The 13,334-nt window shown below is 31.0% G+C and overlaps 1 protein-coding gene across 1 annotated transcript; it reads right to left on the bottom strand.

Annotated features, from left to right (window-relative positions):
• Nucleotides 1-1,282: 1,282 nt before the first annotated feature.
• LOC121223246 (probable disease resistance protein At1g58602) lies at nucleotides 1,283-5,584 on the bottom strand. Its single transcript, XM_041104379.1, has 3 exons — nucleotides 4,430-5,584; nucleotides 1,821-3,657; nucleotides 1,283-1,492 (listed from the first exon to the last, which is right to left on the bottom strand). The coding sequence occupies exons 1-2, from the start codon at nucleotides 5,501-5,503 to the stop codon at nucleotides 1,888-1,890; spliced, it is 2,844 nt and encodes a 947-aa protein (XP_040960313.1). The 5' UTR covers nucleotides 5,504-5,584; the 3' UTR covers nucleotides 1,283-1,492; nucleotides 1,821-1,887.
• Between the last annotated feature and the right edge of the window lie 7,750 nt (nucleotides 5,585-13,334).

Genomic DNA, 13,334 nt, shown 5'->3' with positions numbered 1-13,334 from the left:
TGAGCGATGATGAAAGGTGAGTTGCTGACGACAGTGGCTACTGATATAGGAAAAATAATAATGAATTGTGACCAATGAATTTGGCATAAGCATAGCCATGAATCTACTTAAGCTGAATGAGTTTATATGGGTGTTCATTGTATTGTTTGTATCAATATTTATAATTGAACTAAATCTAAATCAGCCTGCACCTTAATACGTATTTTAAATTTATCAATTTTGATTATATGAAATTATAGAAAATATGTTAGATAAAATTTTAAAAAAAAGTTGGTTTACTTTTACAGTGAATGAAGATGATCGGATAAGGAGATCCACAAACAAGAATATTCAGGAAAATGAAATCAAATAGCTAGAATTTAAAAAAAAATCAATCGAATTAGAGATTCAAAAAATATATATATATATATATTATATTGAACATTTTATGAAAGTACAAGTATCAAATATGGATTATCTCTAATTTTTTAAAGATATGTAAAATTATTTTAATAATTTCATTCATTGAATTAATATCAAATTAATTTATGACATTAATTCAATCACACATTTAAATAATAGAGTAGATTTTAACACATTTGTATATTTTTATCAAAACCATGTTTTTTTTTCATGTAATGAATTTTAATTATTTTATGTTCTCTTCGTGTTCATCATGTTAGTAATATAAATTTCTTAACATTAGTTAATCATTTTATGTATAGTTTGTTATATTTTTTTACACATGTTGTATTAATGATATTTTTCGTATTTGGTCATATTTTATAAGGGATAAGTCTCAATATTATACATGAGCTTTAAATTGGTGCAATTATGCATGCAAAACTATAATTGTGGTTCAAATGTATACTTGAAACTTTAATTTTGATTTAATCGTACATATTTAAAGCAATAAATCAATCAATTTATTTTTATATCGGATAAATATAATTATTTATATATGAAATGTATAAACATAAAATGATGTTATATTAATAATTGTGTTAATAATTTACAGGAATTAGATCAAATCAAAATTTTATATATAAAATTACACATAATCAAAGTTCATGTATATAATTACACATTAAATTATAGTTGATGTAGCTTGTTTTATTTTTAAATTATTTTCCAAAGATTGTCACATTGATACAATTTAGAGGAATGATTTGGTTTTGGATTTGGATTTCAATTTTATCTTAGATTTTATATAACAAAATGTGTTTGTAATAGTTTTTACGTGTGTACTTCATTTTATATAAATTATAACACTTGGGGCTATTTATGTCATTTGAATGCTATCTTTTCTGATGTCTCAAATCATTTTATTTTTTAACAATCTTACCTGAACAACAATAGAATCCACAATAACATACATAGAAAATACAAGACAATTTCAAAACTCCAATTTTACACCAACTACACAATTCCACACAGTACTGTTACAACTCTTTTATATTTGGTCCCATGAAGAGCAGCAGCAGGATAAAAATTATGGCAATAACTTCTACACCTGCAGAGGAAGGGTTAAAAAAATGTCAATTTCATATGAAGTAGTTGAAGAATCTTGAAATAAACGTTCAAAAATTGCATCTGCTGATTATCACGAACGTCCTTAACACCTTACTGAAAATATTTTCTAGCTCTTTTAATTCAAATGATAAATCTTGTGGGAATATGAGACATTGTCAAAAAAAAAAAAAAAACAGAGGATAAGAACCGAAACTAGGATCTTCTCTAAATAATTATCTGCCTGAGAAACAATATAAACATGCAAAATGGTTGTGGATTTTTATAAACAGAAGGGTTAAGTATTCCCTAAAACAAAGATTATGAATTACCTGGCATTAATCATAATCACTACCAGAGTCAGTCTTGCAATACGATAGAAGGACCATGTTGGACTTTTCAGAAATCTTCTCCCCCTTCCTCCACTTTATCTTTGAATGTCTTTGGCATTTTTTCAATTTTCAGTTCTTTGAGAGTTGCAATGAACCTCAGTCCATCTGGAAGCTTTTTTAGTTGTCTGCAGTTTTCTATCTCCAATCGCCGAAGACAAGGCATGGCTCCTTCACTCACCTTCCACTCCTCCAGAAAGTTCAGCTCCTTAAGGCTTAGAGACTTAAGTTTAGCAACAGCTTGCCCGGAGCAAAACATTTCCTTTCCTATGAAAGCCTCTTCATGTAGTTGAAGGATCCTTAAGCAAGGCACTTTCTCAAGTGTTGGCATTGGATCTTCCTCTAGCTTGCACCTTCTCAACTTTATGTAAGCGAGATTTGAAGACAAGTAGTGGTACTCTGGTAACCTTCTTATCTTCACATCTAAGCTCAACTTAGAAATGTTTTCGCAACTCAAAAGGAGGTGTGCCAAATGTCTTGGATCTATTTCTTCCTCATTGATAATAGACACGGAATGAAGATATTTGCTTTGGATGATAGGTGGATTCTTGTCCAACTCCTTCGTGTTAAAATCTTCAATATTGAAGGGCCCTCGAATCTCCAACTCTCTAATATTTGTCATGTTGATAAGATCCTTTACATAACAATTCTTGGTGTTGAAATTCACAAGTGTTTGGAGGTTCCTCAATGTACCCAGCTTCAACTTTGTTTTACGATCGCATTCCTCGGGGAGATATAGATGCCTTAGTTGCTGCATCCTCCATAACACGTTAGGTACATGAATAGAGTCTGACCATTCGCTTTCTATTCTTAAATCCAATGTTTGCAAGCACCTTAAGTTGCCTAGAGATGATGGCAACTTTGAACTCAAAAAAAATTCCAGACCCCTTAATCTCAAGAATCTTAAATGGATGAGTTTACCAATGTCATTGGGTAACTTGAATCCTCCTTCTCCTCCTCTTTCGAAATCTAAAACTCTAAGAAAATTAAAATTATTGAACATATATTTCCAAATTCCCCTCCATTTAGTAACTATCACACAGAAACCAAAAACATACAAAAGCAAAACCAATGGATGGTAAGAACCATATTCGTGGTTCTCGAAGTGGTTGCTCACTGTCAATGGAATAAAACTTTCTATTTCCTCGCCCGGTAAAAACTTATCGAAGAACAAAAGTGATCGAAGGCGTGGACTTTTAATGCACTGTATCCAAATAAATTTGTGTGCTGAAACTCTGCGAACCCTCCCAATAGTGGATAGCGGGCACGCATTTGACCGATCTGCAATATAGAGGAATTTTTGTTGTTTTGCCTTGGACAAGCAAAAGTCTCTCATTAGATCATGCATCTGAAAACTTCTTATCTTTAAGGTTGCAATGTCTCTTTTTCGTACTTGAATCATACATCTTTCTGCAAGCTCCAGCAAATAACCTTCAGCCACATCTTCCGCTATTTGCCCTTCATCTCCTTCTTCTTGCTTTGATGAAACAATACCTTCGGCAACCCATAACTGAATCAATCTATCCGCAAGTATCTCATAATCTTCCGGAAAGTGGCTTAAATAAAGAAAACATGGTCTTGAATAGGGAGGCAAATCATCATAACTTAATGCCAACACATCTCTTAGTACTTCACCTTTATCGTTCTTCATGTATGATTTCACATTTGCAGATATCTTCAGCCATTCAGTTAATGAAGGATACTTTGTAGCCAAAAGTCCTCCCAATATACTGATGGCTAATGGAAGTCCTGCACAGTGTTTAACCATGTCCTCTCCCAACTCGCATCAATTTTATAGCCTGTATAATACCAAAACAAAGTTTGAAAAAAAATCAGTGATAACTTCAAAACCAGACTACAGTTTAGTAATTAACCACACAACATTGACATCTTAAACAATTTCAAATAATTAGTGAAGCAGGATGCAATGCAAGTTACCCACAACATTACATTTTAGTAATTAACCACAATATTATCACCAATTTAACAATTTGAAAGTTATTAAAAATAAATAAAATGTTTTTTAACATGTGATTCAGTTACACACATAGTATATCAAATTTAAATTCTTAATACAACGCCACTTGAGCCTAATGATTGTAGTAAAATGAGAAATTAGAAAGTTTTATTGTACTTTGTTTTAAGGCTTTATTTTAGTAGGAGAAATTAGAAAGTAGATAAATTAAAAATATTATGAGCAGCAATCATAATCCGAGCTTTTATATAAACAAATTTTAAATAAAAATTGTAAAGTTATTTTATAGTTAGAGTTTTATTTAAGTAATAATTTTATTTTAAAATTAGCATAATTTTTTAATTAATAATTTTAAATTAAATTTTAATTATTTAATCTAAAAGTAGGGTTTTTTTTTTTACTACAATCGTGTTATGATTGCTCCTCGTATCTTTCTTTAATGAATCATGATTTTGATATTAATGAAAGTTAATTTAATAATTCCCTATAATTGATTTACAATATTAAATTAACTAATTTTATAGAATAATTTTAACAAAAAAAATAGAGTGTAGAGTAAACATTGCAATATATATTAAGACAAGAATAATTTTGCAATTATGAAATCAATAAACATATTACGTGGAGAATTTGTTGGGGGAAAGGCAATCTTTTGAAATAACACCCAGCTTTGTTTGTAGTTTAGATACTGCAACTCATGTAGGAAACCTTTACTGTCAGCATGTGAAACTATCTCTTTGTTCCGAGAGGTGAGCAATATCTTGCTTCTCGTCTCCCTTACTAAAAATGCTGGTTTTAAGCTATCCCAAGACTCGGTGTTCCAAATATCATCGAGTACCACCAAACATTTATTTTCCTCCAAGAAACTAGATAACTTCTCTGCTAATTTTTCAACCTTCATCTCCTTGTCAGCTTCAGTACTTAAGAGGTTAAAATCAGATAAAATGTCTTCCCATACTTTTCTTTTTTGACAGTTTTGAGAAACGTATGCCCAAGCCAAATGTTTGAAATGACCAACAACGTGGCTTTGACTATATATTTTCTTCGCAAGAGTGGCCTTGCCCAGACCACCCATTCCGCATATGGAGACAACCCTACATTCACTTTGCTCATCGAGAAGAACTGGGACAAGTTTCTTGATATCCTTACCCAATCCAACAATGTTATCATCCATAACGTGAGGATAAGGCCGCCTTGCCTCCCGCCTTTCAGTTGAACAACTTGGTCCTTCTCCATCAACACCTAACTTTGATACATCATACGTCTTCAATTGTCGAGTCAATACTTTGATTCTGGCTGTGATTTTCTCTATCTCTGACTTGATCTGGTGGAGCAGGCATCCCTCCTTGAGGAAACAAGCGGATCTCTTGATGCAATTTGAAAATCCACCTTTCCTTTTGGAAGCAACTTTGAGGGAAAACGTCTCGATCACATCTTCAGCATCGTAGGCCAACTCTCTGATCTCAACAACGGTGGTACGTATCACCTCATGATCAACTTTGCTTGCGTCTGCCACTTTCAAGAAGCTTTGCATCCATCTCAGCTCACTTGCTAAGCCCTCAACTTGTTCATCGACGCCCCACAAGGATGTAACTTCTTGTGTTAGCTTGTCGATTGTTTCGAGAGCATAAGACACAGCAGAGAAATCCATAGATTGTTCTGAAAATAAATTTCTCAAAATGTAATCTTTCTATGATTTCAATTCTAGCGAGCGTGAAAAGAAAAAAGAAGTAGCAACAGCCACTCTTATTTAACTGGAAACCAAGTTGGAGGAAGAGTGAGTAATTTTATTTAGTTCATATTGTGCTACTAGTCCATATATTTTGCGAAATTTGTGGACTTAATCCTTCTAATTTGACATTTTCAAAATTTGAGACCTTAGGTCGATTTTGTCAAACGGTACTAATTACATATGTTAGATCAAAATTTTCTATTAATTTCATACCATGCATAGGTTATGAATTAAGTCCTTATTCTCCAATTTAATACTTTTCAATCCATAGAATTTTAAATTTTAAAATTTTAATCTTGATTCAAACTAACAGTTAAACCCATTTTCTTAAATAACATAACCTTTTTGGCATTATTTATACACAGACTATAAGCAAAATTTGACCTTTAATTGTGAAGTTGTATAACTTCCATATATTTTTATTTCCCATCTCCATAAATCATTCGCTTAATATATATATATATAAAGTAGACAATTCTTTATAGGAATCCTCCAAATATTGTAGGACTTAAAAAAAAAATTATTCCAAATCCTTTTTTTTTTAAAATTGAACTTTATATTTATGGTAATGCATTGACAACTTTTACACTAATATTGAAGAAGAACATAGTGGGTTTAAAAATCCCTTTTTATGCCCTTGTTTGAAACCATGGGATGGGAAGGCATAGCTATTAGTTTAGAATTTTTGGTTCTCTTCAAGGCACTTGAAACACTCGGAGTGAATCACGGTATATATTTTGCATTTCTTCATCACGTGAGCCACTTGGAACGCTCGGAACTCTCTTCCAATTTGCACACTTGTAGAGGCACCATCTGGCTATTGCGATTTGTCACATGCACTTGTACTATGGAGCGAATCACGGTATATTTTTTACATTTCTTCATGTACTTCAAGTCCTTATTCACGTGAACCATTTGCTCCACTTGAACTCTCACCACATAAAATATTAAATATTTTAATTAGAGAAGATTATGTAGCAAAATAGATGAAATTAGAAATTAATTAGGGAAATGGTTGAAGTAGGCACTTGAAGCACCCGAAGTAGGCACTTGCTTCTCGTCCGCCTTGCTAAAAATGCTGGTTTTAAGCTCTCCCAAGCCTCGGTGTTCCAAATATCATCGAGAATCACCAAGCATTTGTTTTCTTCCAAGAAACTAGTTAACTTGTTTGCTAATTTTTCAACCTTCATCTTCTTTTCAGCTTCACTTAAGATGTTGAGATTGTTAGAACCGAAAAATCAAAGTCTAATATAAAGCTTCAAACAAATCAGGATTTGTCATGTTAAATCATTAAGAATAAATAAAGAACAAAACTAGATACGGAAGCGTACTTGAATTCATCAATTTCTTGAAATTTACAGATCTTGAGGTTTTAATTTTTCAAATTAGCACACAAGTAATCTAGACAGGTTAGCTCTCTCTTTTCTAAAGATGGGAAATTAGAAAAAGTTACATTGTATATAATTGAAGGACCATAACCCTAATATATATAACTTTGGCACATTAGCCTTAATTTCTAATCAGCCCATCATCAATTAGAAATTAGTTACACTACACCAAAACAGGGTTTTAGCGGCACTTTTAGTGGCATTTCGATAAAAAACGCCGGTAAAAGTCAAGAATTAGCGGCACTTGACAGAAAACGCCGCCAAAAAATGAGCTTTCGCGGCGTTACTAAGAAAACGCCGCTGAAAATATGCATTAGGACAAAAACGCCGCCAAAAAAAATCCCAACGACGTCGTTTGGTGGTCTTCGGAGGGCTTTAGTGGCGTTTTTGTATTTGCGCCGCTAATGCTTTTACTTTCAGCGGCGTTTTTAGGATCTCGCCGCTAATGGTCGAGGGTTTTAGTGGCGTTTTTAATCAACCGCCGCTAAAGTTAAGGTATTTAGCGGCGATTTCTTTGAAGCGCCGCAAAAAAACATTTTATCTTAATTGGTTTATTATTTAGATTAATTAAATAAAATTCAACTTAAATCTAATTAAATATTTAAAATATTCAGAAAAAATAACACATAAAAATAATTTGAAATAAATCATATGGAAAAAATTAAAATACTATTATTTAAAATAATTTTTAAGATTTTTGAATACATGAATTAATACTGCTTATTTTTTATATTATTATATATAGTAAAAAAAATTTTATATAATCGTAAAACAGATATAGTATGATTTTAAATTTAAAATATTGAATTAATTAATTATCAGTATAGTTAATTTAGGGTTTAATTAGGTTTAAGGTATATATATATGATTATTAATTTAATATAGTATTAAGTTAATTAATTCAAATGATCTGGTTATATATTGTGGATGTGATCAACATCCAAAAAAAGGTTAAAATTTTAAAATTATGTTTTTTATTAGGATTAAAAAATTTGATGGATAATATATATTATTTAATTTAAATTCAAGGTTGAAATAATACGTAATACTCAACTAATTATAATATTTCATGACAAACATTTAATTAAATACTTAAATCAAATTGTGAATTTGAATTGATCTCATTCAATTAATTAAAATATATGCATATATATACGTCCTAACTCGCTATCATTCCTTTTGTTATCACTTCACCAATTCAACTATATATATATGATTATTAAAGATTTAGGGAATTTTTGGAAGGTATATATATAAGGGGTATATATGATTATTAGGGTTTGGGATATAAGGTTTAGGGGTTAGGGGTTAGGGATTTAGGGGTTAGGAGTTAGGGGTTAGGAATTTAGGGGCTAGGAGATTTAGGGGTTAAGGGTTAGGGATTTAGGGTTTAGGGTGTCAATTAAGGGTACTACTCAAGTTAGGGATCATGGTTGCTTAGATTAATTAGTTTTATTAATTTATATATTAAATATGTTCTTATATGTTTGTAAAATATATAATAATAAATTTAATATTAAGTAGTGACCGTCTGGTTTTGTTTCTCTAAATCTTTTTCACTACTCTGCAAAATCTGGTTCAGCCTTCTAATTTATAGTAGAAAGGATCGTTTTAAAAATATTTATTGATGAACGACGGGATTTGGAGGGTTGGAAGCTAGCAGATGCCCCCTTTCGGTATTTTGGCAATGTTCCTAGGGCACCAATAGCACATGTGAAGAATCCTACAATTGGTGGAGGTTCAGTGATCATTAATTAGGGTTTTGGTTTATTTTAGACAACTTGTTAAATGATACATTTAATTACTAAAATTTAAATTTAAAAATATTTAACATTAACAATTCGATATTATATATATATAGTAATTATTTATATTTAATTTGGATAGGATCAAAATATATGAAAAAATATAAAAATATAAAAATGAAATAAAAAAAACTAAAATTTATAATTTTATCAGATAGTTTTAAACATTACTTAAAATTTTAATAATTAATTAATTAAAATTCTAATGAAACATAGAAGAAAGAAAGAAACAAATAATACTAAGTAAAAGATGTGAGATTTAGCGGCGTTTTGAGCAAAAACGCCGCAAAAGTTATTAATAATTTGGTAAAAACGGTGTAGTTTTTAGGTGAGAATTTAACGGCGTTCGCGGCGCAAGGGCAAAAACGCCGCTAAGGTTGGGTATTAGAGGCGCTAGGAAGAAAACGCCGCAAAGTTGCTCTGTATTTTAATCAAAACGTTGTCGTTTTCTATTGCATATTAACGGCATTAGCTGCGTTTTATTCGTAAATGCCACAATTTGTAATTATATATTGTGTTTTTAAATATGAATTAAAAAAAAATGTTTTAAAATATCTAAAAAACGGTGTCGTTTCAGTAGAAGAATTTAATTTGTTAGTGGCGTTTTTGTAGAAAAATGGGCACTAGCGGCGTTTTTGTAGAAAACGCCAAAAAAATGGGCATTAGCGGCGTTTTATTCGTAAACGCCGCAAAAAATTATGAATAGTTTGGGCAAAACGATGTAGTTTTTGTTCGGGAATTTACTGGCTTTTGCGGCGCAATTGTAAAAGCGCTATTAAAGGTATGTTTTAGCGGCGCGAGGAGAAAGCGCCGCAAATTTGCTTTACAGTTTTAAAAGAACGCTGTTGTTTATCTACCACATTAACGGTGTTAGTGGCGCTATATTACAAACGCCGCAATTGTTCATTCTGTATTTCATCCCAACACTTAGCCGAAAAATGTATTTCGTCCCCAAAAAGGCCCCCCAACTTTTCCCCAGAAATCGTGAAAAAATACAAAGAAAAAAAATTGAGAGGAGAACTCAGAAGCAAGGCAAACGAAGCAAGGGTTTATTCAATCTTCACAGGATACTATCAAAGCTGCGGAATTTGTGGTTAAAAGGTAAGCGTTTTTTCCTTTCGAAATACTGTATCTTGATTTAGGGATTGGGAATTTAGGGAATTTGGGGATTTCTGCATGTCTAGGGTTTGGGGATTTCTGCGTGTTTCTCCCTTCATTTTGTTTATTTCCCTATTCTTTTTCTTTAAATCTTTAGTTATGTTCTGTTGACAATAACATTGTTGTGCTTTATGTTTTATTGGTATTTTATTTATGTTATGATTTTTTTATTATAAATGTCAGTTATTTGGTTAGGATTTTGTTAGAAAAGAAGAAATAAACACCGTTTTAATCATGCTACTTGGATAAATGAAATTAGAAATTAGAAGATGCAAATGAAAACAGAAGATGCAAATGAAAACAGAAAATTCAATTTGCTGAATAAATGTTGCAGAGAATTGCAGAGAATTCAATTTGCAAATGAAAACAGAAGATGCAAATGAAAACAGAAAATCAAACAAGCTGAAGCAGATGAGTTGAAGTTCACTATTTTACGCCAATTTAGCCTTCAATGCGCACAAAAATTGATTACAAAATATATAAGACTCATTTCTGTTATCATGTTGTTCATGAGGTCAATCAGATATATAAAAAAATAAAGCTATGAAATTTATAAATGTTTAAAATGCGTATGTTTCTGTCCATAAATAGCTTTGCATAACTTGCAAATATGACAAATGTTATTGTGGGAACATATATATATGTTCAATTTTGGGAACATGTTATTTTCGGAACAGTTATATAAGTTCAATTTTAAACCTCTAATATCATCTAATTCACTGTCATGTTTCAACATATATTCATATATGTATTCATATATATGTTCAATTTTAGTTTTTTTAGTTTAGCTAACTTTGTGAGTATAAACTCCTGTTTTTTTTTAGTTTTTTGGCTTTAATTACTTCTATTTTTTTGGTACTAATGTATTTCTGTCTTTTTTTTCCAAGATTTGCTTCGGAATTGAGGCAATTTAAGGTATTTATTCCTATTTTTCTCTATTTAGGTTTCTTATTAAAAAAAGTCAAATTGTTAAATTTTTTTTTTGTTATATTTTAGTTGTATAGTTTAATTATTATTTTTCATTTTTAGATGGGAGTTTTAATTACCATTTTAGCTAAATTTGCATTTGACTTTGCAGCTTATTACATTATTTGATGTTTAAATTTTCTGGTCAAGATATTCGCCAAAGGCAATTGTTTTAAACTATTAAAATTCGGAATACAACTCTTAAACAACTTTATATATTTGAGTAATTGAATAAATTATGGGCGAATCGTTTAATCGGTTTAGCGTTTATAAATCATCGATTTCCGATATTATGTGTTGCAATTATAAATTTTACTTCAAATTAATGATTAATTATCTATCTTAACTTACATAATGGTTTTATGTTAATGATTAATAATCTTTTACATACAAATAAATTTGTATATTTATTTATATTTTCTATTAAAATAAAAATATTCTTTTTCGAAATATATTTATTTTGTAATGGCAATTCAAAGTATTATTTCTTTAATAACAAAAATTGTTTTCATAAATATAAACAAATTAATTACATCTTGTAATTCGAAGTCAATGTTTTTTTTATAAATACTGACATAATTTGTTGTTTGAATTAATAAAAGCTACAAAATATACATCATATCGTAACGATCTTTGAATTATCCGGAGATTATAGCTACAAAATTAAATTTTAAATGAAATGTATTCAAAGTTTATTTTAAAACATCTTTGATATATATATTTATATACAGTTTTAATATATTTATTAAAACTATATTGATATATTTGAAAATTTTAAAGCGTTTATAAATCATAATTTACATACATTACACATAGCAACATGACTTATATAATACACAACTTAAATAATTTAAATAACTTACATTCATAACTTACATAACTTACATTCATAACTTACATAAACTTATATGTTACCTTACATAATACATAACTTATATAAAATTTTTATATAAACTTACATAATACATTACTTACATATTAACTTACATTATACATAACAACTTACATTATACATAGCATACATAACTTACATACTGCAAAACTTACATAACTTAAATATCTTACACAACTTACATAACCTACATAATACATAACTTACATAATACATAATAACTTACAACTTACATAACATACATTAATTTGGTAACTTACGTAAGTTACATAACTTACATAATACATAAAAATATATCATATCACAAATTTCTGAAATTCATTTATGGTTATAACTGGCGTTTTAACTTACCCGTGCAAATTATTGTGAACGTCAGAATTCAAGAATTAAGAAATGGACCGGTCTTGGATGAATTTGTCAAGGGTTAGCAATGGTTATCGAAATGGAGTACAGTATTTTCTAAATTTTGCATTTCAATATGCAAGCCAAGAGAACATGATTCTTTGCCCGTGTAAGAAGTGTGTCAACATAAACTGGCATTATCGTGAGGTTGTATACGAGCATCTAATTGTTGATGGGTTTGTTCGGGGTTATAAACGATGGTTATTTCATGGAGAATGCCCGCGTAGTACTTCCTCTTCAACGATGGATGTATCTTACTCTGGTACTGCTTACCATCAGTCTGATAGAGGGGATGACATGGAAGGTATGTTGCGGGATGCATTTAATATGCATAATCATGGCGTCTAGTCGTTCCCAGCGGACTTTGTGGCTTCTGATGATTGTAATATTGGGAGAAATGCTTTTACCGAACCGAGAAGTAGTGTACCTCATGAAAAGCCGAATGAAGAAGCGACGAAGTTCTATGCGCTACTTAATGACATGAACGAAGAACTGTATGAGGGATCCAAATTTTCAAAAATGTCTTTCTGTGTTCGTCTTTTTCAATTAAAATGTTTGGGAGGGTGGACCGGGAACTCTTTGACAATGCTGTTAGAGTTCTTGGGAGGAATGTTTCCTTTTGCAAAAATCCCTCGGTCATGCAAAGATATGAAGAAAATGATAAAAGATTTAGGCCTTGGGTACAACAAAATCCATAGTTGTCCAAATGACTGCATGTTGTATTGGGGCGATCGGAGAAATCAACAGTGCTGTCATGTTTGCGGCCACTCCCGTTGGATAAGTAAAAACACAGAAGGTGGGAACGACGATGAAAATGTTGCACAACCAAGTCAAAAGACGGTCAAGATTTTACGATATTTTTCGCTGATACCAAGGCTTCAAAGGCTTTTCATGTCGTCGAAGACAGCGGAGTCTATGACGTGGCACCATGACGGACAAACCAATGATGGGAAGATGAGGCATCCGGCAGATTCTTTAGCTTGGAAATCATTTGACAATAAATATCCAAGCTTTGCAAGCGATCCTAGGAGTGTGAGGCTTGGGCTAGCATCTGATGGATTTAATCCTTTCAAGATCATGAGTACTGCGTACAGTACTTGGCCAGTAGTGCTTGTTCTTTACAATCTGCCTCCGTGGAT

Source organism: Gossypium hirsutum, chromosome D11 (genome assembly GCF_007990345.1).
Source record: "Gossypium hirsutum isolate 1008001.06 chromosome D11, Gossypium_hirsutum_v2.1, whole genome shotgun sequence".
Taxonomy (NCBI): Eukaryota; Viridiplantae; Streptophyta; class Magnoliopsida; order Malvales; family Malvaceae; genus Gossypium; species Gossypium hirsutum.
Note: the sequence above shows the minus strand (reverse complement) of the source record. Positions and strands in the feature narration are given on the sequence as shown.

Coding starts and splice junctions, on each gene's coding strand:
- LOC121223246 (XM_041104379.1), bottom strand. CDS start 5,503: ATGGATTTCTCTGCTGTGTCTTATGCTCTCGAAACAATCGACAAGCTA. Junction 3,658..4,429: donor TTGCAAAATTATTCTTGTCT/TAATATATATTG, acceptor AATTGATGCGAG/TTGGGAGAGGACATGGTTAA.